Source organism: Coffea eugenioides, chromosome 2 (genome assembly GCF_003713205.1).
Source record: "Coffea eugenioides isolate CCC68of chromosome 2, Ceug_1.0, whole genome shotgun sequence".
Classification (NCBI taxonomy): Eukaryota; Viridiplantae; Streptophyta; class Magnoliopsida; order Gentianales; family Rubiaceae; genus Coffea; species Coffea eugenioides.
Window position 1 is genome coordinate 1,463,284 of NC_040036.1, and position 27,552 is coordinate 1,490,835.

Here is a 27,552-nt window from a genome sequence, read left to right on the forward strand (position 1 = left end):
AACCCCTGATACTTTGGTACTTCTCTAAATTTTACCAGCGGCATTTTCTTGAGTCTTCTTCTGAAGTTAAAACTCGGGGTTCTTATAGCTCTGATTCATTCACCTCAAGGCACAAGTGATTTAACTGCTGTCTACTCGTTAACACTACTATCACAATGAAAGAGTGTTACGTAATTTCTTTAAATGTTAAAGTCAATCTTACATCTCTGCTTACACAGAAAGAGGTATTGCATAATTTTTGTAAATCTCAGGAGTTGTTTGGTAAATGAGTTTCAGGTCCATTAATGGGGTATCAAAGGCAATGATAGACGGAATTTTTGTTTGGTTAATGTCGATTGGAATGAATTAATCGGATTGATTACCCTCCACTGTGGGTTTTTTGATTACCTACTTTTTTGTCTACTTTCAACCTCATTCACCTTACTTTATAAAATATGAAAAACAAAAAAAAAATTCAGAAAAAGCTCCCCTCTTTCTACTCTCTGATCCAATTTATTTTCTCCCTTTCCCTCTACCTCGATCTCTCTCACCCCATCGCCACTCTTCCCCAATCTTTATCTCTCTACCCCTCTCCTCTATTTCCTTCCCTCTCCTCCAATCTCTCTCTCCCTCGCCTCCTCTCATCACGCGATTTTTATTTGTTTACTCCCTCATTTTTTTTTAAATTTTAGTATTTTCTCCCCTTTCTCTATGCCACTCTTGTTGACCTTCCTATCTTTTTTCTCCCCTTTCTTCCACTTGTGAAATTCCCCCCCCCCCCTCTCTCTCTCTCTAAACACCTTCGGGTGGATGACAAACAAAATTTTATCAACCAGAGGCAAATTTCGCAAGCTTGATGGACCGTTGTTTTGGTTTCAAATTTTTATGATTGAATCTTATTATTTGGGTTGATTTTGATGCCTAATTGGCTATGGATTTTACTTTGTACGGTGAGGACCATTTTTGTTCGAAATTTCAAGAGTTTGGTCTTAATTTAGTTGGAGCGTTAGTGATGCTGCTGAAATTCATGATTGTGTTAAAGATTTTTATTTTTTTTCAAGAAATCAAATATGTATATCGAAGTCAGAATCGATGGCGTTGGGAAATATCCGACGATCTATGGCCGCCACTGGTAGTTGCACTTGTGGAGGTTATAGTACTTGTAATGTTTAATGGTCAAAGGGGAGGAGGAGGAAAGAGAATAAAAAGGCGGGGAAAAGAGCAAAAGCAAAATCAAAACTCTTGAAACTTTCTCCTGAATTTATATAATTACCAAACACTTTATGAGTTTTTATGCAAAACCATTGTGATTAACTAATTAATCATACCTATAGTGATTGTGATTGAAGAACTTTAACCAAACACCTCCTTAGCATCAATCTTACATCTCGACCGAACATTCAGCATAGCTACGTACACAAAACGCACACAAAGAAAACTTCAAGTGCCCCGTCATGATACTCAATTGGTTCACCAATGAGCCAGAACGAGTCAGAGCATAAAATTAGAAACAGCAGATATGCCGAGGGACTAAGAAAATTTGAGCTTGCCAGCCAAGGTCTACCGCTTTGTCAAGCACTATGAACCAAAATGCATGCTTACTACTACTTGGAAAGCTGAATCTGGGAATATAAATAGGAGAATTCCCTCCCAGAAGCTGGTCCAAGTAACAAATGCGGCCGTGCGGGGACTACAACTAAACGTAGCCGGGAAGAGGCGAAAAGTAATAAATTAACTGCAAACTAGTACGCCTGACGGCGAGAAAGTTATAAAAGTTAATATACATTACACCCAAGTCTACCGAGAGTTTTCAAAACCCATTTAAATCCACAAGAAGTTGAAGAGCAGAATCTTGCCGTTGAAATCCTAGATAACAGGTAAAAAGGAAAAAATATTTTATATTTTAAATTGACATCTCCCCATATCTGCCAGGCTTCACTTTACCTCTTCGAACTCTGCTTATCAGACGAATCACTTCAGCCTGCTCCAAACAACACACAAATCTATGATATCAAGAAGATGCAATTAATTGCAATGCTACTGTGGATGATAAGGAGGCATTGCTGCAGAATGTGGCAGACCGTTCTGGCCGTGCAATGGCATCATCCCAGGGCCCATTTCAGGTGGCATGTAAGGGTGATTATGCATTTGCATGGGCATTGGTGGAGGTACTGCCGGGGCAGAAGTGTTCCAGCCTACTGAAGGCTGCGGCATTGCAGTACTTTCAGGAGGTGGAGGATAGTGGGCTCCATTATATTGGTGAGCAGCAGGACCACCCATTGCAATTGGCTGCTGCCCCAAAATTGAAGGCTGAGAGCTCATCATGGGGGCATTTGGAATTGTGTAATCTCTACTGCGATCGTTGTTGACCTGAAATCAGCTTACGCAAAATTTAGGTACCAAGGATCGTAACAAATAAATTGAAGTTGTAAAGAGAAGGCTTTCTTTGCCTAAAGATTTTGCACCACAATTCTCCATTATTAATTTAAACAATAATTTATAATGCCAACAATTCACTTTCATGCAGAAACAGTCGTAGATTATCCACGTAAGCCTGAGCTCAAATTTTGCCATGCATCTGTGTGAAGAGCTAGACATGATTATGTAAACCACACCAGAAAGATGTAAGCAAGCTGATTTGTTTGCCTAGTCTTTTATTGAACCGATAAATCATGCAGGAAAACTATCCTTGATCGTGATATTTAGATGCTGCATCTCAGGTGGACTAGCATCAAGGTTGACAGAAATATTCCCCTACTCAAGATACATCTCATGAAATGACACTGTAAACCTCCCGATCTGTGGATTATCTGGCAACAAGATCGAGGAGGAAGAGTGATACATATGAGATGCAGCATCAAACTGCAGTGTATCTGAAAGAAATGTTCTGCTCATTCAAGAAAAGTAACTCTGGGGAAACAGTGAACAGGTAAGCCTTAATTCTTTCAATTTGCTGGAGATGAGTCAGATTTACAGGCAGAAACAAAATTCGATTATTAAGTTGTCATGTCATTTATTATCAAATCCTAGGCCACCTGAATGTAGCAGCAGAACAAAGTCTGACAAAAATTTTAACCAAAAAACATCTAGGACACATGGAAGATCTCGCTGATGTAACTCCATATCCTTCTCCTAACAGCAAAAGAAACATCTGACTCTAATTTCCCTTTTCCTCCTTTCAATTTTCTTCTTTTTTATATATTAAGAAATTTTCTGTCTCTTTCCCTTCTTGTTTCCTTTTTTGTTGGGCAGGAGAAGAGGAATAAGGATGAGGGGGAATTCTTCTTCCACTTTAAATAAAAAAATGCAAAGATAGAGCACATAAAATTCTAGTAAATTGTTGCTGATAAGAAACAAGAATAGCCTAATCAAAACTCCAGGCTACTTCCCCAGTTTAAGAAATATAACACAGCATGTTCACTACTATATTGCTCAAATATGGAGATGCAAAGCCATATCATTAAAGCTTAATTGTAGTACCATCTCTGAGGTTTCTTGCCTTCATGATAAGAACTAGGTGCAAAATGCCAACCATCGTAGGATGTGGAGACCAGAAAAGGAAATATGCATCAAGTGCTAACCTTTCTCTCATAGGAAAAGCATTTCATAAAGGATTTTCATGAAAGATGAAAATACTTTCTTGCTGACTAATGGATTCAAGATAAGACAATTGATCTAACTGTTCAGCCACCAAAAAAAATGGAACGAAAGAGAAAAGAGTGATGTACCTTTATACTGAGATCAGTGTGGCGAGAATAGGAAATATGAAGCTTGCAATACCCACCATCATATATGCAGTGTCCCTCTAGGGCTTCCTTTGCAACAACAGCAGTCTGGACATCTGGAAGACTATTGGTTAGTACTTACTGCACAATCTAAAGATATGCTAGCAATCAAAAAACAGTTTTTGCATTTTATATGTTCCTTTTCTTTCTAAAGTTGATTGGACCAATGATTGATGTTTAAGAAAACATGATATTCAGATAAAAGTACCAAGAGTTTTAGACATCAGAAGAATGAAATAAAACTGACAAACTGAAGTTAGATGATCAGATTACTCTGTTAATATTTTTCCCCTTAAAGCAATCAAGAAACCATAATAACAAGCATCTAAGCTCTTTTCTCAGGAAAGCAACCATGAAAATAGGAACTAAACACATCATCTTACTGAAGATTACTACTATTTCAAACTCATTACGACCTGTGCAGACTTATTTGGTTAGTCTCAATGCTAAAGAGAACCAAAGAAATCTAATCCCAATAACCAAAAGAATAAGTATAGGCTCTATGTTTTATTACCAGGATACTGTATCAATGCCTGAACGCCACCATTCTTATCAAACATCGCAATCTTTAACACAGGGCCAAAAGCAGAAAAAACCTGAAAGCAGATTAAATACAACAATCAACAATTAAGCAAAGTTGAAAGTTACGAATTATTTTAAAGCTTTCTCACAGCCATAGGGCTTACCATATGCAAAACATCCAAGGTCACAGCATATTGCATGTTCTCAATGGAAGCAAGAAGAACATTACTCTCAGGCTCTAATTTCTTCCCATCTAACCCTAAACTGAGCTGAAGTCAGAAAAACATTAATTAGATTATAGTACCAATGGAGTCCAATATTGAAGAGGCCATTTGCTATATATACTTATATCACCAAAAGCAAGCATGTAAGTTTAGAAATTAGAAGAAGACATCCAAGGCTGAAAGAATAAGTGCAATTAAACTACTGTATCCAAAAAGGAAAAAAATTAGATTACCAATTTAAGTTGGTCGAAATCTAATTTTGCAAGTATGCAAAAGTAATAAAAATAACATATGATGGTTATTAAGCCTGTTTCATGCTACAACGGGTGGACAAAGAGGCAATAAGACGCAAAATAGAGGGCATAGTCCCAAATGCTATCCCCCAGGTGATACTTACTATCCATGACTAAACAAACTTCAAGTATTGTAAGAAACAGCTCTTCCAATTGCTTACCTGACCACTAGCATCTATTGCAGAAGGTGCCACAGGGAGGTTAGGATTGGTGTAATCCCTGAATAAAAGAAGTTATGGTGCAACACTTCAATCAAGAGACATCCAGCATAAGACAGGCATAAGAGAAAATAAAAAACATGAAACAGGATGAAAAAAGTATGAAATGATTGACAGAAGAAATTACCATTAACAATACCTGCTACGATGGGACTGAAATTTAACACTCAAATCAGTATGTGCAGAATATGTGATTCTAAGGGTACAAGGTCCCAGCTGCGGAATTAAATACCTGATACATGGAAAAAAAAAAAAAAGAGTCAATTAATGCACGTGTCAACAGGCTGAGCATTTACTAGCAAAAATAAGGTTAAGAATGTACTCTGAGCACATAATTGGGATGCAGGACGCAGATAAGTTAAACAACAGGAAAATGGCAGTTCATTTTCAAGCAATGAACGAAAATCACTTGGATAACCTATCAGGTATATTTTCCACGGAAACATGATGATGGAAGAAATGATTTATAATCAAGATCATTCCACACACAAGGAGCATGCACAAAAGAAGGCAACTGTGAAGACTACATCAACCAGAAAGTTATAAAGGCCTCTCTATCAGTTTACCATAGCAGAAATGTGGAGTTACAGGGCAACAGGGGGTATGCTAAACCAATAATAATTATCATTACTCAATAAAGTGATGTGAAATGATAAAAGAGCAAGAGGTAAAATGGGGTAAGGAGCATGCATGTACCCCGTTATGGTAGATTCTTAAAAAAAGCTCCCGAAAGATGTCCAGCCCCTACACATTAATGATCCACAAGACTGGGCTACACCCCAAGCCCAAAATTAAATTCAACATCACCTGGGAATGCTTCTTCCATCAAGGGCATCCTTCGCAGAAGAAGCAGTTTGAGCATCAGAAAATTGGACTAAAGCCTGGAAAAGAAAATAATTCATAAATGTGACAAGTTGGAACCAAAAGTACCTAGTATTAAATTCCAAAGTCGTAGCAGTTACGCAAACCTGAAATCCAGCTGTCTTCTCAAACGTTGTAATTTTGTGCACAAATCCAAAGGCAGAGAATACCTGAAAGATAAATTTAACTTTCAGGAGAATAATCCAAGTTGGAAATTTTCGAGAGAATAAAACAACCAGAAGTACACAACACATCCTCTGCAGTTAAACAGGTTTTTATCCATGACCACGCTGAGGATATCGTACCCAAAGAAACCAGAAAACTTGTGGAAGTTCCAATTTCAGTGCCATAATCATAATTGAACATTCAGCTTCCACAAGAAGTATTAACTACAACGGAAACAGAAACAAGGCAGAAAGCTGGTAACATGCAACTGGAAAAAGATGAAGGGCAAATAGACCAACTTAACTGTACCCAAGCCAAAGGAAATGAAAGAAATTTTAAGTTTCAGGAGGGTTATCCGAGTGGGAAAAATTTTCCAGAGAATAAAACAAGAAGTACGAAAATATCCTCTGCAGTTAAGACAACTTTTCATCCATGACCATGCTGAGGATATAGTACCCAAACAAACCAGAAACTTGTGGAAGTTCCAATTTTAGTCCCATTACCATAATTGAACATTCAGCTTCCACAACAAGCATTTACTACAATGGAAGCAGAACAATATAGAAGGAAGAACACATGAAACCGAGAAAAGGCAAACAACAAATAAACCAACTTAACCATACCCAAGGAAATGAAAGAAATGGTTTTAACAAGAAAAAAGAAGCGATAGTAAGAAATTATTTAGACTACCAGAGAGAAGAAAAAAATAATTCTCCTTTACAAATGTTAAAAGTTAAGAGAATAAAGTGTTGAAATATTCTTTTTCTGTATATAGTTTTTCTTGATCGAAAAAAGATTTATTTCAGTGGCATTGGTAATGAAGAAAATAAAAAATTTCACTAAAAGACCAATTTGTGTCTCATGACTTCTCTTCATTAGATCTTTTTCCCTGTTCCTAGTTCTGTCAAATAAAGTTTGAAACTTGAATGATAATTAATCCAGAATCTAAGGATAACACTGCACCTGGATCATTAAACTTAACAGCTGCACAATGAAGTCTATCAAACTAAAGAGCAAGAAAATTGCAACAAAAAAGAGGACTACGACATTACCCTACAAAGAGATGGAACAATCACATTGTTTATATTCAGCATCTAATAATTCTGCAACGAGGTGACGGGAGAGACAGGGCGTATACAGGAAACAAGAAAAAGAGTTAAAAGTATTTCACACCCTTCAAAAGAACTAGTCACGGAAATATGAGTAGGAAGTAGGGTAGAAAGAGCCAGGAAAGAGAAAGAAGACAAACACACATTCGCTCTTTCTCCCGATGCAATAAGCTGCCATTGAAGATATTTCCTTGACATAAGCCTGCTGATCCATTCACATTCTAGTCAAACAACAGCTTCACAAAGCAGGACATATACTACAGCCAAACCACCAAAAACCCTAGACATTTGGTTCTACTGAAGATAAACCTTCTAATCAGGAACTAATAACAAAAGGTACGTTATTGCTTACCAAGTGAAGAACATCAATGCTTACGAGGCGTGCATCATTACCCTCAATTGTCACCAAGAGTACATTCCCAGCAACATCTGCAGTAGTTTTGTTGTTCACTATTTCTTGCCTGTTCGAATACTGTAGGTAGACGGTTTTCCCTCGTACCTGAGCTGGTTCGGAAGATGAAGCATAGTATGATATCATTGCAATTGCTTGATTCAATTCTGCCTGCACCATTGATAGAGAGAAGTAAGAAGATTAAGGTCGAAAGTAGAGCAGAAAGAACTAGGGCAACCAAAAAAAAACAATGAGTGGGAAAACTTACAAACTCTATAAAAGCTTGATTACGATTTGATCCAACATTACACTTTGTATTGACGACTTTACCAAATGGCTTCCCCAATTCAATCAGTTCCTCCTCTGTACACTCCCATGGTAAATTTCTTAAGTGGAGAACCTTGGATGGGGGCTGTGTGTAGCGGAATTGAGGCTGACTGGAAACAGATGCCATTCCGCACCACAAAGCCTAGCTACAAACAAGAGAAATTCATGGTTTTATCTTACTTGTACTAAAGATCGTTAAAACTCATATATCATCCATGAAAATTGAAACTTAGAATCGTTTGACCAATCAATAAATCAATCACAAATTACATCGCAAGTTATGCATTACAGATTCTCTTACTACAGTGACCCCCACCAAAGCCACCACACTCAGATTAATACGAATATGTCAAAGTCGATGGTATAGTTCAGCGGTAAAAGAAGGACGAAAAATGAAAATCAGACCACGTCAATAACCTCAAGTAGAGAAACCAAAAAACTAATTCAAAGAAAGAAAGCAATCGACACATAAAACTGAACAATAAGCAGCAAATTACTTCGGTACATAGCAAATATTTAAGAATTGACAGATTATCGACGTCAATCCAAAATCGATCTTGGATAAAGACTTCCACATTCAACGGCAAACAATATACAAGTCCGTAGACGGGACCGGGAGGCGGTGCTTAGGCGGAAAGGAGAATAAATTGGAATAACTGAAATTAGGGCACCAAAGGGGAGAAAGGAGGAAATTGGAAAAATTCGGCTGAGGGAACTTTTACCTGAGAGATTAGAGACGAACGTAAAAGTCGATGGAAGCTGCGAGGATATAGACGGCTGTAAATCGGTAGGTCGGAATTGCCGAATCGGAAGTGGGAGTCGAGATGCGAAACTTGGCGCCGGGTGGGGCGTAGGTATGCACCCTGCGGAGGTTAGCGCAATGAGATAGGAATCTCGAAGCTGGAGTTTCCAAGCACAGGAGGCCCGGCCTTATGGAATGAGAGTCCTAATACCTAATACCTAGTTGTTTCTTGGGATAATTTCAGAAACCTCCCTTGAGATTTCTGACAATTTCATTGACCTCCCCTGAGGTTTCCACAATTACACTGACCTCCCCTGACAGAACTTGGAACCCAATTGCTGACATCATATAATGCAAAATTACTATTATACCGAAGATATTGTGTGGTGTTATGAGACTAAAATCTGATAAATAAGTCATTAGGGTACAAATTAAATCTTTCAATTTCATTAACCAACTTACCAGTTAGAGTTCATCCTTTCCATGTTCTGCATATTAACAAGATGTTGTCATTTGTTGGGTACTTTTATGGGAAAAAATTGAAACAGGAATTTTAACAAGATGTTGTAAAATCAATAATATATCGATCGATACTGTAAATTGTTTCATTTCACACGCGCTCAGCCATTATGGATATCCCTCTTACTTGATCTGCTACAGCTTTGCTCGGCCCATTCCCTGTTAAATTTCTCTAATTGGGCTTCAACGAGCGGAAACCCAAAATAAGGAAAAGGGTTCACTTTTTGCCCCGAACTCAACCTATTATTAAATATTTTTTTTTTTTGTCAAAATATTATTAAATATATTATATGCAAAAAATACTAAGCTTATATATTTATGAAGTATAATTTTAAATTTATTAATTATATATTACTTAATTAAAAGAATAATGCTTTAAGATAAGCACACAATTATTTTACACACTCTTATTTATTTTGCAACATGTATAAGTATTAAACATATGAAATATTTAATTCACTATTATTATTTGAGTCTGACATAGTTTATGTTGAATCCACTATTATGCAATAACTTCAATATTATATTGAATCCTAAACTCATCAATTATTTTTTTTTCACAAATAAATATGAAGGAAATTAACGAGTGTTCTCATTCTCGCCACCAATGGCACATTACGAAGAGCCAACTTGGAGAAGCATTCAAATGATTAATCATAAGGAAATTGCATGTACAAACGAGCGCTAGGAACAAATTGGGCAGTATGATTGGTTACATATTTCTAAAATATTACTACTTCAGAATCATGCGGAGAAAAAACAGGTATAGACAGACGATATTGAAGCACCAAATACTCAGGTCTGACTAAGGAGAACATCTTTGTAAGGAGTTGCAGGGACAATAGCAATCTTCCCTTCCTCCGCAGGCCTTTCCCTCCTCCTAGAGGACTCCTCTAAGATGAACGGCACCTGGCCTTCTCTCAAGTCAAGCAGTCGCTCTTGTGCTCCACCTCGCAGTTTCTCCAACTCTAATCCATCACCTTGCTGCATCTTGAACACTTTTACAAGATTTGCTAGGCCCCCAGCGAAGAATAACAGGCTCCCAAATATGCCAATCCATACCCACGTCAAACCCTGCGAACCAATACGTGAAATATAGAGATCAACTTCCCGAATAGAAGCAAAGCCGGAAGATCAGTCAAAAAAGTTTCAAGCATGGGTACTACTCTTGTCTCTGGCCCAGGATTTTGTGCTCAGCCATAAACAATTTGACTTACCAATAATTTCATACCGTGATGGATATGTCCTGTCTGCTCTCTGCTGTTAAGGATTGCTCCTACCAGAAACAACAAGCTTCCCATCAAGAATGGAATCTGGATGCTCTCTTGCAAGATCTGAACATGCCCACCAGCTCTCTCATAGATCTGACAGGAGTTTTGGATTGAACCAAGTAGCCATAACGCTGAGCCAGCAATCAGCATGTTCAACGCATGCCGCTCTTCCTTGTAGTAGTAGCCATAGCCTCTTTCATCCTACGCTTGTGAAAAGGTTTCCACACGAAGGAATTACCAAATTAAGTTATCGAGTACAGAAGCAATGTGTAATAAACGTCTTCGACCTTTATTATAACCTTCACACAGCTTCAATATAATTAAAAATGGTTACGAACCTAAAAAGCAGCTTAATTAGCTAACATTTACACATGCCTTTCAAGGCATAAATTGTGCGTATGAAAAAAATCAACGAAATGCAGTCTCGCAACTCTTCAAGAACTGAAAAATTGTGTTGCAACATTTATCAACAGTCACCACGCATTGGATGCAATAGACAGGAGCTAACAGTCAAATGTAGTGTAAGGGATTAGCTTGGAAAAAAAGTTGATAATGCAATTATATGATCGAATTCCAGGAGATCACTGAAATTGGGAATCAATATTGCAGCTATATGTTCCTACCGGCCAAAAAAAAAGCAGCTATAATCAGAAATGATAAACCCTAAATTGGCAAATTTCCTCCACATGTAAGCCCATTATGGGGTTCGAGTTGGAATATAAAACATCTCAATCCCAAAAACTATTAAAGCTGCAAACAGAAATTGATCTAATTGATCCTAACTAGCAACTGGAAAGGCTTTCTCTGCTTAAAGAAAAGCTGATGATCTTCTCCTAGTCGTAGTATAACTTCTTGATTTACCCCGTCAGACAGTCTGCTCTGCTTACATGTAACCAGACTGTAGCGTCAGATTTGATGCTTTTGACGCTGAAGAAAGGGGCATCTTTTAAATTCGAAGCCCTTGGAGAATAAGATGTCCATGCATTCCTCAAATGATGAGCAATAAAAACAGGAAGTGCAGTGAATTACAGTGCCGTCATTTTGGCTGAAGCCAATCGGTATTTGCTAACCAATTCACCGGCAGGGAGAGTATAATTGGTTCCCTATCCTTTGGATTTACCAAAACAAACAAACAAATAAATAAAGACGTAGCGAAGTCGGAGAGTTACCCGCAAGAAAAGAAACAAAATTCCTAGGAAAAAGAGAACGGTCCCGAATGTCTGAAGTACAGGTGCAGCAAACTCCACAGCTGCGAACTGGGTATCAAACTTCAATATGTTCAATCTACAATCGATCCCAGAAAGGTGAGCAATAAGATCGTGTACATTCACTAAAGCAATAACCGGGAGGGCTACGAGTAAAAGAACCAGCCCTGATCTGGGCTCTCCGGAAAGCTGAGCGGCAAACCCACTCAAAAGCACGACGGTAGCAAACGCGTATAGCCCAGCGTTGATGTACTCTAGCCTGTTCCGGGAAGATCTTGGCCCGTACATTCGGTTCTCCCGGGCTGATGCAAGCTTCACCATACTCAGTAAACACGCGAGGGATTGTGAATGTGAATTCGCGAGGAGGAAAAAAAAAGAGTGCGGCAGATGAATGTAGAATTAGTCAGAGATCGAGTCTTGTGAGCCAGAGGAACTGGAATGCAATATCCGCTTCAAATGGAAGAAAGAATTGAGAAGCTTGGGGGGGGTTACGTGTCTTCGTGCATGTAGTACATCAAAGCATCCTCCTCCTCATCCCTCACGGTTTTTTTTTTTTCTTCCAATATTATAAATCGAAAAAAAAAAAAGAAAAGAAAAAACCTGAACCCGGGATTCCGATTAAATACTACACCAGTACTTAAGACACTTATGTTATGTGTTATCTTGAGAATTTTGTGTTTAGATACACCAATTAACTCTACTCCTCTCTTGTCTCAAATTCATTCGATACTTCTCCAAGCTAGCTTTGATTGACAATATTAGTTCATGGATTTCTTAAACCATGACTTCCTTTAAAAACCGAACGAACGTACACAGTCATCATCTTCTTAGTAGTTTAGTAAACTTTATGGACAAGCGGTACAAAATTCTTGAATCCTTAACATTTGAACTGAATTTCACATAGCCCTTATTCAGGGAGAAGTAGCAGTAGATTAATTTCATATCTTGGACTCGGCAACCTCACTGAGCAGAAGCTGCATGGAGTTGCTCTTTTGGCTTCTCAACATCTGTCGCTTCACTTTTTCGCCATCCTTTTGCTGCATCCCGTTTCAATGCTTCTTCCATGAATCCATTTTTCCTGTACTTGCAGTAGAGCAAAAGCTGAAAGATGCCTAAAGGGCTGCCAACCAGATTTGGGGACTGCAAATATCATAATTGAATTACTTTCTTAAGTAACAAATTCGGCTGGAAAATCCATAAGGAGAAAAACTATTCGTTGAGCTCCTGATATTGAGACAAACCGCGAGGAAAAGATCATGGCTCAGTAATCCGTAAGTCATCCAAAGGGAACTGGCAAGAAACGAGAAAAGGGACAAGTAGAACGGCATAAATTCAACGCTCTTGGTTTGTATCACTTGTTTCTGTCGCACCACACAACAAATATTAGTGGTCAAATTAAATACTAATGATAATAATAATAATAACAACCCAGCTGATAAAAATGTGCCTTGTTTCCAGAACTTCCCTTGAAATGAACCCCCCCCCCCCCCCCAGCCTTTTCCAAAACAACAACAAAAAAAAAAATCGTTAAAACCACTATAAACATGTCGATTTTGAAGAAGCTGAAAGACCTGAAACTGGATTTTGCATTGGAAAATGACTCACCACAACCACCAGAGGAGAACCATACATTGCCACTGATGCTATCAATCCAATGGTTCCTACGAGTATCTTTCGGTGGGAATGATCGTGAAATGCAAAGACTGATAGTAAAGCAATGACGCAGAATCCAAGGATAACTGATGTTGTTAACATTGCAACCTTCTTCTGCACAGCGCTCATCAAAACAAAGAAAGATCAGAACTTTGTTTGTTTCAAGAAAAGGCCAAATGTTACAGTGCAAAATCATCACAATGGAATTGTGTTGTCGCAGGGTGCTTTCCATTATTCCTGGGCTAGAAGTAGCTTGCCTTGGCATTTGCGGGGGCAAAACAGAAGTATATGAATACGAAGGAGAGCTCCAAAAGAATTCCTAAGCCATTGATCGTGACCACAGGGACGTTTTCCCAGCCATTACTCACAACCGGCAAGCCGTACCATGTATAGAGGAAACAGTTCAATAACGCAATGGTGTATGGAATGCAAGAAAACTCTTCAGTACTTCTCTTTCTCATGACTCGAGAAAAAGTCAATCTGCAAGAATAAGTATGAAGATAAAATATATATCAAATCAGTAGAATGTTATAAATTTCTTGAAATATTTTGGAAACTTGTAAAAAATTAACACATGCACGAGCATGTTTGGATCTTTCAAACAAAAAGAATGGTAAAACTTTATGAGATTCAATTTGCCCGTTGAAGCTATTCTTTCCCAAACCAAAATATTAACTTCAAATAAACATCAGAGCAAATCAGTTTGAGTTACATAGGAGCAGCATAGAGTAACATGGAGGCGGCATTCCCTGCAATAAGAAACACCGTGCAGCCAATAAATTCCTAGACACAAAAACCAATTGAAATTCCATGTCATAATAATTACCTGGAAGACAAGATGAAAAAAAAAAGAAGATACGTAGGTATACCCATAATTCCCACAGCCAAACGCAACCTATCTCCCATGTTATAATCTTTGGAAACGAAAAGTCGAGGAAGAACAAACACACCAGAGGAAGCTGGGCAAATGGCAAGGTATGTTGGAGTGTTGCGCCTTCACAGTTTCAGTGTCAGGGTCATATATATATAAAACCATGAAAATAATATATTATCCAAATACATAAATAAAAAAGAAATTAAGTAGAAAAAATTGTGGATGGAAATAATCAGTGTTTTTGCATCGCCCGCCGAATTTATACATGGAAATGCTCCATAAGCAATAGTGTTAGCTTTTGATAATGAGACAGAGAATTTATTTTGTTGCTAGCAGTAATATTTTGGTTGCGTCAGTGGAAGTGTCACTGGACTTCCCCTAATTTTTTAGGTTTTGTTTGGCAGATATAGCACAGGAAAAACTAGAGACCCAATACTTAACCTTTGTCATGGCACTGGTTAGCATGTTAAACATTTAATTTCAAACAGCTCTTCTACAACTACAGGATCAACCTCTAGTAAAACTTATACAATTAAATTGGCAAATTCCGCGTGTTGAGGTCTAATATTTGCTTCAATTTTCCCAATATTCAGAACAAGCATCATAATTGAAGATGTAGCTCTGAATTTTCAGAACAGGTATCATCCTCTAATGTTTAATTTATGTTCCTCCATATTGTATAGAGAGATCCTCAGATGCTTGGCGGCCAGGAGGAAACAGTTGTCGTGGTTCCTCAGATGCTTTGCGGAATCCATTTGATTCTGCAAGTGATCAAAGAAGAAATTCTACAGCAGCGGATCAAACTTCTGGTGGGTTCTATTCCATGGCGAATTGGATTTAACTTTTGGAGCAGAAAATCAATCAGAATGAAACCAGAGTAGTAGTCTACTAGTATTAATGGGCTATTATTCATTTACAGGGAAGAAGCAGTTGCTAATCAAATTCTATTATGTACTGTACGAACTGCGAAGATGGGACACCTTTTAAGGATGTCTTTTTCATCACTTCGGGACTCTGATGCTATGCAGCATTTCTTCTGATGCCTGTGAGGACTAAACAAAGGGAAAAAAAAAAAAGGAGATGATGAGATATGGTTCCCTTTAGTTCTTCTACCAATAATAAAGAACATTCTCTATCTCTTCAAGCCAAGCATCAGCAGCAATCAGCTGTTCTGATGCTTGATGCCAACATTATATTTAATTCTGGTGCTTGAATGTTATTCCAAGAAATAGACATATTAACTTTTCTAGTAATGATATTGTTAATATCCCCTTTGGGGCTCAATGTCATTGTCAAATCTACCATAGTGATTCCGGGTTCAATATCGTTAAATTACAGCGTGCTTTTCTGCAATTTTGTGGTTCTTGACTGGCTGAACCATGTCCGCTTTAAAGTTGTATAGGTGTCATGCAGCAGTTAGTTGAGTCAACCACACTCCAATTGATATAAAAATGTACTAGTAAGGGTTGGCACAGCCAGTGCCCGCCTTGAAGCGTTTTTTTTTTTTTTTTCCAAACGCTTGAAGCCTTGAAGCGTTTAAGGTTAGCAAAATTTGATGGAATGTTTGTCAGTAGAGTCTCGAGTGTGAAAGAATACGTAAAATATGTATATTACTGAAATTGAGAGAAATTGGATTATCAGTATTTAAATTTGAACAAATTAACTTTGTCATTTTTTTGTCAATTTTTTTGAGTCATTAATATATTAATATTTAGTTAAAATATGAGTCATTAATGCTAACTGAAATTACCACCAAGTATACCATGCAAATTTGATGAGAAAAATATATACGTCTTTATTACATTTCATTAAGATACTTTTTTTTCCTCTTTTAATGATAGCTTTCAAATATACATTTTTTTGTCATTGTTACTGGATTTATAATTGGCTACATTTTTCATTTAACAAATTTAATTCAGTGTCCAAATTAATAATATACTTATATACTCTTTTGTTTTAAAATTATATATATAATTTGTTTAGCAAATATACATTGAGAAATTGAAAAACAGTAGGATTAATAATGGTTAGCATTTTTGCAGAAGTTTTTTTTTTTGTTTGATAGAGGGACATCTATATATGAATTGGATTTATAGCTTATCAGTAAATTTGCTTTTCAAGGCAAAAGAGAATAAATTGAAGTACATTAACATAAAGGATAGACAAATACAAGATAACAGAATTAAAACATACGATAGGTAGCAAGTCAAAGCAGCTAAGTCGAAGTACATTAACACAAATGATAAATAGATACAAGATAATTAAATTAAAAAACAAGTAGTTCAATTATTAAGCACATAAGCATTATATTGTTCGAAACTAATTTTATGCATAATCATTGTGAAGGTTCATTTAAGTCTTCTGGCCAGCTGGGACTTGTTCAGCTTCATTAGGGTTAAAAACGAATCGAGCCGCTCGTTCGAAACTAATTTTATGCATAATCATTGTGAAGGTTCATTTAAGTCTTCTGGCCAGCTGGGACTTGTTCAGCTTCATTAGGGTTAAAAACGAATCGAGCCGCTCGCGAGCGGCTCGATTCAAGCTCGAGTCGAGCTCGAGCTGGAACTGGCTCGAGTCGAAATCGAGCTCAAAATATTAAGCTCGTTAGCTCGCGAGCCAGAGTATATATATATAATATTTTTTATTTTTTTATTTTAAGTATATATATATTTTTTATTTTAAGTATATATATATTTTTTATTTTAATAGTAAAATTATATATATATATCCTTAATATTTTTATTATTTATTAAAAAAATATTATTTTATTTATTTTTTAAAAAATAAAATAATTATTTTTTTTTATTTTTTCGAGCTCGAGCTCGAAATTGCCGGCTCGTCGAGCTTGGTAAAATTTAGTCGAGACTCGGCTCGATTAGCCCAAAACTCGATTCGACTCGGCTCGTTTGCAGTCCTAGCTTCATAGCTTATGACAATGGTAAAAGATGTTCCTTTGATTACTTTTTCTCTTGGAGTTGTTTTCTTAACAAAGCACAGGAGTCTCTTTCTTTGGAATATATTAAGTGGCAATGTTAGTTCAATTGTATAACTTTAAATGACAATAAAAACATGAATAAACATAAAGTCAAATGTTACTAAATATTTGAACATGAACAAATCAAAATAAATTTGACACAGAAAAATGTACATTGCATTAAGCAAAAATAATAATCTTGTTCTTTATAATAGGATAGAATAAATTTTAAATAATATTTTTCTTTACATTAACTTTAAACGATAACTTATTTTGACAAATATAATTTTAAATAATAAGGTTGAAAACTCGAATAGAAATAATTAAATCTTAAGTTAATTTGTCAAATATAAGTTGAAATGTTAATGTAAATAGTAATAAATATAAATTCTAATTGAATTATATGTGTTCAAAATAGAGAGATTGAAAAGTCTACTCAAAATAATTCAACCTTATAAAGAAATGGTAAATGCAATATAATTTGGATCATTGAGCACATTTAAAGCAATGCAAATCCATAGAGAAAGCAAAAGAGAAAACTCAAAATTCAGACAATAAAAATATGAATAAACATAAAGTCAAATGTTACTAAATATTTGAACATGAACAAATCAAAATAAAATTGACACAGAGAAATGTACATTGCATTGAGCAAAAATAATAATCTTGTTCTTTATTATAGGATAGAATAAATTTTAAATAATCTTTTACTTTACATTAACTTTAAATGATAACTTATTTTGACAAATATAAATTTAAATGATAAGGTTGAAAACTCGAATAGAAATAATTAAATTTTAAGTTAATTTGTCAAATATAAGTTGAAATATTAATGTAAATAGAAATAAATATAAATTCTAATTGAATTACATCGGTTCAAAATATAGAGGTTGAAAAGTCTACTAAAAATAATTCAACCTTATAAAGAAATGGTAAATGCGATCTAATTTGGGTCGTTGACTACATTTAAAGCAATGCCAAGTCCATAAAGAAAGCAAAAGAGAAAGCTCAAAATTCACGCAAAGTGCCATGTGTCAGCAAAAGGGATTGCTACAGTAACTATGGCCTTTTGTTTATGTTATAGTACTAGGAGGTTATTGGCTGTGCTAAGCACAGCCTAGGCCCCTATAATCTGTTGTCATATCCAAACTTTTTGCATGTTTGAAGAGGGTTGTTGACCTGCTGGGTTTGGTAGCATAGGCGGCTGGAATTGGACTTGCTGAGGATAAATGTGCCGAATTTGTGCTCAGAAAAGCCGTGTGGTAGAGAGAAAGAAGGAAAAGGGTTCAACGGCAATTTGGGAAAGAAACAGTGCAATGGCAAAAGAAGGAAAAGAAATAGAAGGCTTGAAGAGGGGTGTTGACCTGCTGGGTTTGGTAGCAAAATCTCCTCTTCTCCGTTTCTTCCACTCAGATAGCCGAATATGAACCTGCAAAAGATGCTACTGTTCTACCAATTTTCTGAACAAAGCATTGTACTTTCTCTCGGTTAGAACCACAAAAACCCTCCACATGCACGTGATTGCACTTGCCCCAAGAATCAGCTTCTTTTAGGGATTGTACTTGGTTTGAATTTACCAGTGAATTCGTCCTTTTTTCTGCTGCTACGAAGTGATTCAACGGCAATTTGAGAAAAAAAACATTGCAATGGCAAAAGAAAGAAGAGAAATAGAAGGCTTCGGACAAGAGAAGCTTTAGATTCAGACAATTTGCAAGAAACATTTTACCCTGCCATTCCTTAAAAAAACAAAAGCATATATTTTTTGTCATTTAGAAATTATTGCATTCATTTGCTCAACAAAAATTTTTTTTGTCAAAATAAAAGACAAATGTTCACATATCAATAAATTAAAATAAAATTGATTCGAAAGTGTGTATTCTAATAGTTGGCTATTTCATTTTTGCATTTATAACAAATTGGAACCAATTTCTTTTCTTCTTTTTTTTATCGTTTTCCCACTTTGAAGATATCTTTTTCTTTTCCTCCGAGTTCAAAAATAGCCAAGGTTTGATTAAGAAAGTTTAAATATTTTTTTTAGCATGTAGATTAAAATAATAAAATTCTTGCTATCAAATTTGGATATTTCTTTTAATTTTTGAAAATGTGACAATTTTTCTATCATTTTTTGACGGCTTCTAAAATAGCAAAAGTTATATTAACAACGTAGCAAAAAAATAAAAAAAAATATAAACTTTCAAAAAGACGAATAGAATTCTATGATTTTTAATAAAGTCAAGTTAATCTGTGAAATATAAGTTTAAATGATATTTCAAATCGTAATAAATATAAATTCAAATAATGATAATGATAATAATATTATAATTGGATTACATCTGTCCAAGACCTAGAGCTTGAAATCAATTTTAAATATTTCTTTTTGTTTTTGAAAATACGATGATCTGAAAAATACTCTCTCAAATTGGCATCATAATAAATATAAATTGAAATAATGATAATAATAATAATAATTTGTAATTGAATTACATCTATCAAAAGCTTACAAATTGAAAAATTCAATAAAAATAATTGGACCTCATACTTGAATGCCAAGGCCAGACCAAATTTGATCATTGTGCAATGCAGTCCAATCTATCTATCTACCGTTGCCTATAAAAAGAAAAGGAAAGAATGAAAGCTCAAAAATTCACCAAGGATACCATGTGTCAATGAGACAGCATGCTACAGTAACAGTGCAATGGCAAAAGAAGGCAAAGAAATAGAAGGCTTCGGACAAGAGAAGCTTTAGATTTAGACAATTTGCAAGAAACATTTTACCTTGCCACTTGTCAGATAATTAAGAAGCCATGTGGCAAGAGGAAAGAAAAACACTAAACCTTGCTCTTTTCTTATATACAAGGTAGACTAGGAAACCATGCTGTGCAAGGCACAGCTTGGGCCCACCTGAAATGTTGTTTAAAATATATATAGAAAAATAGCAGCAATATAAGAATTAAATATATGGCAAATATAGTTTCAACATGATAGCGCTTTTGTTTAGCATTGCTAATTCGAAACATTAGCCCAAAAATAAGATAGTCCTAAGTTAAAAATTAACTAAAAAAATAAAGCATGAATTTTTTTTTTTTGTAAAATTAATTCTAACAAATACATATACCTTCACATGTCCTTATTTGAAAATATAATAATAGCATGAAAAACTGTGTCGATATCGTTAGAAAAAAATAACTCATTCAACTCGCAACTTAGAGTCTAAAAGTATCATTTAACATATAATGTCCCACTGAAAAGTATAAATGAGAATACATTGACCTCATTTAGAAAGAAAATTAACAATATGAGTTATGTTAGCAAATTCGTCTCATTTAGAAAAAGAAAAATGAAAGAGAAAGGTTTAAAGCATGGGAACAGTTACAGAGATAAAGGGTGGAAAGGAATGAAGGACGAAACAGTGGTACATTAAGATTTGTGTAGGTTTTTTTCATCGTAAAAATGGAAAGAGAAAATAAGGAAAAAATTAAAAAAAGAAAGAAATTAAATCACCTTCCTCAAAAAGAGTATGCCACTTGTCAAAAAGAAGAGGAGCCATGTGGCAACCATTGGGACTGCTACAGTAACTTCCCTTCTCTTTTTATTATACTCGAGGGATAAGTAAGTTCCAGCGTGGTCTTACTTTCTCAATGCGCAGAACAAGAAATCGAAGTCCATTTTACAGCATAACTAGTCACATTTTTGGTTCATTTCTGCTTCAAATCAACTATATTATAATCCGAGTCATGAAGACAGCAAGGGCACCCCACGAATCCGACGATGGTCCTCGGTTGCGCCAATCACTTTTCCTGCTGCCACAATTGCTCCTATTGAATTGAGAGTTCGACGAAAATTTGGCATCCTCTCAAAAACCCTTCAGTTGTGTGGATGACTTAGGAGATATTTGGATTTATAGCCCCTCAATTATATTAATAGTTAAATGTATTTAAAGAATTGATAGATTACATACCCAAATGCCTTTTAAAGTAATCAAAACAACTTAGTTGCGATAAGATTGAGGGATTTGATAATTGATTTGAAAATTTTCTCATATCTCTCATGTTGTTGTTTTGATTACTTGAGAGACATGGATTTGTAATTTGTAATTCACCAATCATCCAAACACCTTTTAAACACTAAAACAATTGGTGAATTACAAATCCAAATGTCTGTTAGACAATTCAAACAATTAAAACGAATTGGTTGAATTCCAAATCTTCCATCAAATTTTTTCATCCAAAAGAAGCCAAAGAAATTTAAGAAAATTCTAAATATCTTCACGGAATCCATCAAAATGAGTTTGTTTGGACAAAGAGAATTTGGAAAAAAAAAATTTGCCTCACAAATCTCAATCACCTTTTTATCTCACATATATCACATCACAAAAAGTACTACAATAAATATCTCAAATAAATCATCCAAATAAACTCTTATCCAAACAAAATGTAGGAGATGGAGAGATGACGGAAGCTAGCACTGCCAATTATTACTAGGATGATGGTCTCAAACTATGCTACGAGTATACATATATTAGGGATAATTGCAGAAACCTCCCATGAGATTTCTGACATTTTCACTGACCTCTCCTGTGGTTTGAAAAATTATACTGACCTCCCCTTAGGTTACTAATCCTTTGCAAATTCAGTCCAAACGATTAAAATATTATTTTAGGGAGTGAAATTAGAATTTTTTACCAAATTTGTCCTTTGTACTACATGTCCAATGAATGACAAAATACTACAAATCAATTAACAATTAATAAACTTTAAGGAGTATAGTTTATAGGTAAATACGCATTACCTATTTAAAGTACCGGCTCTTTATGGGTATTTTACTTTCAAACATTAACCGTACCTGATTAGTAACCTCAGGGGAGGTCAGTGTAATTTTTCAAACTACAGGGGAGGTCAGTGCAAATGTCAGAAACCTCAGGGGAGGTTTCTGCAATTATCCCTATATATTAATCCTACACGACCAACTTGCATTAATCACTTTTGTCTGTCAGAACCCCTCAAAAGTTATCCAGTGCCATTTTGAGATTCGAGTATTGAAACAGCAAACACTTGACGTAAAATCACTATCAGGTAAGGATAATGCCGTATACGATAAAAATGCACCATTCTTCCTATCTTTGAGCATCAATCCCCGAAGGAATGTAACAGAATTAGCGTAGCCTTTGTCCAATTACTTCTTTACATATAATCTAAAAGTATGAAGAGAAAAGAAAATGAGAACAAAGAAATATATGCCACCAGAAAGAAAATAAGAAATTTTTGTGACTATGATACAAGTGTCTAGTGTACAACAATTAGTAGTATACGGCTACAATGGAAGACTGCAACGACGTGGAGCAGTCTCTGCGTAGATGGATGGAGGTGTTCTTCTAGTAAACGTAACGGCGAAGATAATCCACTCGAGCTGGATGCTTGAGCTTCATGAGAGCCTTTACTTCATGCTTCCGAACCATTTCTCTGGAGATATTCAAGTTTCCTGCAATCTCCCCCAGTGTTCGATCACCTTTACCATCAAGTCCATATCTCTGTCTGATTACTAAACTCTCCTTAGGCTTCAAAGAATCAAGCTGTTGACCGCCAAAAAAATAATAATGATGATAATAAGCAGGACATTTAGTATCAAGAGGTGGAAATCAAGCAACAACATTTCCAAATAAAGAGAATTGAAGGAGTAAACTAAATGCAATGTAGGTCTAAATACAGGTTAATTAATTAAGATTTCAGTCGCTTGCAAGGAGCATACAAAGCAAAATTACTGATAAATACGCTACATCAACCACGGTAAGTAAATCCCAAGAAAGAACATCCAGTCTATAATATCATTAAACCCTTTCTCCACAGGAAATACAAAATACTCTATTAGTATTATCTTGAGCAACACATTGATAGAGAATGCAAGTACGATCAATCTGGCAAAAGGTGATGAATTTGATCAAATTAAACCCAAATGACTAGGCCAAAAAAGATAAAATTACCACATCATCAAGAGCAAGCCTGAGAAGAGCAGGTTGCCTCCGCTTTTCTCCTTCAACACCATCAACATCCGTAATCCCATTGATGAACTCTTCCTGAGTTGTTGAATGCCTTGCATGGAGCGACAATATAGGTTTGGACACCCTCATCACTTCATGGTATCTTTCAGGGGAAATTCCAACCCTTTCTATTATTTCGTCATCTGTTGGCATTCTCTGAAGCTCAAACAACAATTCCAACTTGGCCCTTTGTATTTCTATTCTGACCTGCAGCAAAGGATACCTTAAGGGTTTGTTTCATATAAGAGGTAGTGGAATATACAAAGGAAAAAAAAAAGAGGCTGACTATCTTCTACAAAATTTTGAGAAAATGCAAACACTTCATGAGAGTACAGTGTATTATATCTATAGAGAGATAAACAAATTCCTTCTCAATTTCAATGTTGATGGGGCCATTTATCTGTATATTTCTTGACTCAGGTGGTGAGAACCAAATTTGATTTTTCATCCGAATAAATATTAGAAACAGTTTCATTTTCTCTCCCGCACCATCCACTCATGATTTTAACCACAAAAAGAAACCCCAAGACGTGATTTTGTTTACTTAAGATGAGATGACTGCCCAAAGATAGAATGGAAACTGATATATCATGTCTAACGAAGAGAGTATTTGACCATTTCAATCAGTCATGACCAGAAAAGAGAAGATTAAAGAAACTTACCGAATCAAGACCAAAGGAAACCTTGGTGAAGCTTGAAAGTGTCATTGAACGAATGATGGCATGTCTGATCCAAAAGAGGCCATACGTTGAAAGGCGGAACTTTCGTTTCGGTTCAAAGCGGTCGATAGCCGTGATAAGTCCCTTTACTCCTGCCTGACAGAGGTCTTGGAATTTAGGCCCATTCGCAAAGTCTTGAAAATATTTGTTCATTACAAACAAGACGAGGCGGAGGTTATGCTGCAATCAACGAGGAATGGTGATCATGGCTTTTCAGCATTACCAAAAAAATATGATTCATAGGGCACGTCAACAACTATTACAACTGGCTTTATTTGAATCAGTTATATTTAAAAGTAATGTGGAGGTTCAAATTTAAACTCAAACAGGAATAAAGGTCTAAACAGATTTGCATCACAAGCTTTTTCAACTATCAGATATCCTGTTTCCTGACTATCATGATACCTAATGTCCAGTATTTTAAACTGAAACCTGTTGAAATTACAGAAAGATATCAGAATCCAAAATCCAGTAATTGACAACCAGGTCGAATGCTATACTAAAATATGTTAATGGCTTTGCTTTACTTCAAAATAATAAAGTCAAAAAAGTAGTCCACTAAGCATCTCAATGTGATACCAATGGAGTCACGACTGGTAAATGCCCCGCTAGACCACACTTTCCTAAGCAGCTTGTACAATTGCTGACGACTAGATGATTCACATTATTTCTGATAAATAATTGAGTAGAATTCGTATCCCATCAAAAATACGTGCAGCACACATCTCGATTTTCATTTTGAAAAGGTCAAATTGAGAACTGTGTCGAGACTTCCCCAGGATCTGCCAAAAGTTTCCATATTTGGCAGCTACATCTAATAAAAACATCATGCAATGCGGAAATGCTCCCCAGAATAAGTAGATACCTTAATCAATTTGTTTCTTGCCGCTTGACCAACTTTGATGTCTTTCCTCAGACGAAGAACGTCCAAGTTTGTTGCCTCAGCTAATTCACCATCGGTTGGTTCTCTTCCCAGATCATTTGGCAAGTTCTCTTTCACTTGAATAATTGCCTAGATTATTGTAAACCCAAGTTCAAAAATATCAAAATCTTGCGCTCATATACTCAAGGCTTAGATAGTTCTTAGCGCGCATTTCTGTTTCTTGCATAAAGAAATTTGTTCTCACCTTCATTGGTTGCATCAATTTGAAAAGCCACGAGTGCTCAGAAGAAGGAAGAACTGGCGGAATCTTCATCTTCTTCCAGTCTAAGCTAGTAAATTCAGTAGAACCCGAATATTCTCTTAAAAGTCTATTGATTTTTTCATCTTCATCATCCTCACTTGATTTTCTATTGATTTTTTCATCTTCATCATCCTCACTCGATTTTCTTTGCTGGGATGAAGTAATCGCTTCACTATCTCTTTTCTTTCTCATAGCAACTCTTTTATCGAGACTCAATCTTTTTGACTTCTTCCTCAGACTTCTTACCACGGTGTAATTAGCTCCCTTCTCTGTCTCCACATTGGCTTCTTTCATCCTCTTTCTTCTCTGTTGGTCTCTTTTCATGCCGAGGTCTTTAACTTCCATATCTGAAACTTTAGTTGCCGGACTGAGCTTATAGATATTTTCAAGCCTGGCAGCAGCCTCATTGTAGTCTAGTTCTAAGGTACTTGAAGCGGCTTCCTGAGCAGAGACGGCCTTTACTCTTTCAGGACGCTTTACCACTCGCTTTAATCTCTTCTCGTTTACGTTAGATCCCTCGACAGGTAAAGAAAGAGATTCCCTAGGGGCAACCAAAGCAGCATTTTTTGTTTTACCATTTTTGAATGACACTAGTGATGGTCTTCTGGGCTGAGATATGCGTGTTGCCAATTTTGCATTCAATCCCAATGGACTTCGTGCAGCAGAGCTAGAAACAGTCACAACTCCCATGAGCAGTGCAAATTAACCTGATAGTTGGTACAGAGACAGAAGATCTTCTCGAGATTCCTCAGTCCTGCAACACCATTTACATCGAATTACGAAAAAAGGAAAAGCTTTATACTGAAGAAATAAATGCCAATGCCAATTTTCATTGAATATTCTAGGACTTAAACCAGATAACTTGCCCCCAGTGCTAGAGAATCACCAGCAGCAGAATCATATTAGTCACAATACCAGTGGGTGTTCCACTGGAATCCTTAACAACTTTGGTTGCATATAATTTGCCGAGCAATTTGAATTGATAAATAAAAAGTATCTGCACTCAACCTGCAAACTAAAATATTGCTGTAGAAGTACTGAATTATGACATCAAACCTCGTGCTCTAACACATAACGACCTATCTGCTCTTCTCCCTTGAACCCATGAAAGATCAGACAACAAGAATAAAATCAACAGCTCCAGTCGGATTTGCATTCATCTCAAAAATATCCCAGACATTTTCCTTCCTCCTTTCTACTAATTAGAAGTAACTTACGGCAAGTAAACAACGCTACAAGAATATCAAACTGTCCTACACCGCTCCGGAGGAGAACAATGGTAGATCAGACCCAGTTAGTACTTGAGTAAATAACTAAACATCGCATTCATCCCAGAGGTTTGTGTGACAAGTAATTGCAACCAAATACTTAATCCCATACAGTATTTTTATCAAGATTATATTAGTTCTTTTGCTACTATTGAAAGATTGTAGTATTTATCAAGACGGATGCAATTAAAGCAAACCTTTGCAAGAAAATAATCACAGAGAAACAAACCTCTGGGAAAGAAAAATACTATCGCGCGAAAGAAATGTTCTCCTGACTTCTGAATTATCGCGCGAGTTGAAGCAGTAATTGACTGGCGATAAGAGATTCCGGTCGAACTTGGTTATAGAACGAAGAATCTGGACATTCTTGCACTGGAAAAATACTATCTTAAATCGAAAACACACGCCAAATTACGGTATCCACAAGCACTTTCCGTGGAAAAATCGACGGCGAGAAATGGTGGGGGTTTAGGACAAGCGGTAAAGAAAGTGTCCACGAGGGAGGGGAGTAGGAGTGACGTGGGCAGTGCCACAGCAGAGAAAGATGTGTGGGAATTTCGTCGTGGCAAATTGAGAGTGGAAGTTGAGATATTTTGTGGAAGTTCATGGATATTGTTCTTCACACGTAGATAGTCCTCGCTCGGGTCAAGATTCTTCCAAAACACCAGGTAGGACCTACCTCTTGTATTATGGTGGTCTGGTTCATTCGTACGTTGAATAATACCAGCCACTTAAAATTATAGAAGACAGGTTCAACCTTTTCCTATTTGCTATTTTTCCTGTCCTGGTGGACAGAACTTTCAACCGTCAACCTGTTTGTCATGCAAAATTTCCCCAAAAAAGAAATATAAGGACTAACTCGACTTTGCATACACCAAATTCTATCATTTTCCTGCTTTTTGTCTTAAATTTTAATTTTAAACACTTTGTATCTTAAACTTCTAATTTTTGACAGTTTGCATTATAAACTCTCAAGTTTGTCTCGATTAAATCTAATTAATAACAACATTAGCAAGGTTAAGAAATTAATTATCATAGAAATCAATAACAATATGTTAAAAATGATCAAAAGGAGCAAAGGGATTGTAATCTAGAACAAATTGGTCAAAAGTTTGTCCCATTCAATAAAAAAAAAACAAGACTAACAAGATAATGCATTTTTTTTATAATGTACACGTTTAATTTAATGTATTTTTTATGCTAATTGCAATTCCTTTGCACTATTTGACCACTTT

General features: G+C 36.0%; 3 protein-coding genes across 3 annotated transcripts; all 3 read right to left on the reverse strand.

Moving 5' to 3' along the window:
* Positions 1–1,682: 1,682 nt before the first annotated feature.
* Positions 1,683–11,932, reverse strand: LOC113761017 (polypyrimidine tract-binding protein homolog 2). The gene is given in 13 exon segments (XM_027303809.1): positions 1,683–2,349; positions 3,708–3,820; positions 4,279–4,360; positions 4,451–4,555; positions 4,965–5,022; positions 5,161–5,253; positions 5,829–5,902; positions 5,990–6,052; positions 7,509–7,718; positions 7,816–8,016; positions 9,907–10,209; positions 10,353–10,607; positions 11,576–11,932. Coding segments are annotated over 13 exon segments (2,247 nt in total). The 3' UTR covers positions 1,683–2,016.
* A 488-nt stretch (positions 11,933–12,420) lies between these two features.
* Positions 12,421–14,267, reverse strand: LOC113763489 (bidirectional sugar transporter SWEET3). The gene is made up of 6 exons (XM_027307317.1): positions 14,134–14,267; positions 13,977–14,013; positions 13,522–13,744; positions 13,217–13,378; positions 12,853–12,972; positions 12,421–12,751 (listed from the first exon to the last, which is right to left on the reverse strand). Exons 1-6 carry the CDS (start codon positions 14,168–14,170, stop codon positions 12,572–12,574), a joined length of 759 nt encoding a protein of 252 aa, XP_027163118.1. The 5' UTR covers positions 14,171–14,267; the 3' UTR covers positions 12,421–12,571.
* Positions 14,268–22,201: 7,934 nt separating this feature from the next.
* On the reverse strand, positions 22,202–26,771 carry LOC113763891 (RNA polymerase sigma factor sigE, chloroplastic/mitochondrial). Its single transcript, XM_027307874.1, has 6 exons — positions 26,547–26,771; positions 24,993–25,803; positions 24,731–24,877; positions 23,809–24,045; positions 23,090–23,353; positions 22,202–22,681 (listed from the first exon to the last, which is right to left on the reverse strand). Exons 2-6 carry the CDS (start codon positions 25,737–25,739, stop codon positions 22,484–22,486), a joined length of 1,593 nt encoding a protein of 530 aa, XP_027163675.1. The 5' UTR covers positions 25,740–25,803; positions 26,547–26,771; the 3' UTR covers positions 22,202–22,483.
* Between the last annotated feature and the right edge of the window lie 781 nt (positions 26,772–27,552).

Coding starts and splice junctions, on each gene's coding strand:
- LOC113763891 (XM_027307874.1), bottom strand. CDS start 25,739: ATGGGAGTTGTGACTGTTTCTAGCTCTGCTGCACGAAGTCCATTGGGA. Junction 24,046..24,730: donor CAAGAAACAAATTGATTAAG/GTATCTACTTAT, acceptor CGTTGATTGCAG/CATAACCTCCGCCTCGTCTT. Junction 22,682..23,089: donor GGCTTGCTCTTGATGATGTG/GTAATTTTATCT, acceptor GGCGGTCAACAG/CTTGATTCTTTGAAGCCTAA.
- LOC113763489 (XM_027307317.1), bottom strand. CDS start 14,170: ATGGGAGATAGGTTGCGTTTGGCTGTGGGAATTATGG. Junction 13,745..13,976: donor TTACTCTATGCTGCTCCTAT/GTAACTCAAACT, acceptor TTATTCTTGCAG/ATTGACTTTTTCTCGAGTCA. Junction 12,752..12,852: donor GCCATGATCTTTTCCTCGCG/GTTTGTCTCAAT, acceptor TGATATTTGCAG/TCCCCAAATCTGGTTGGCAG.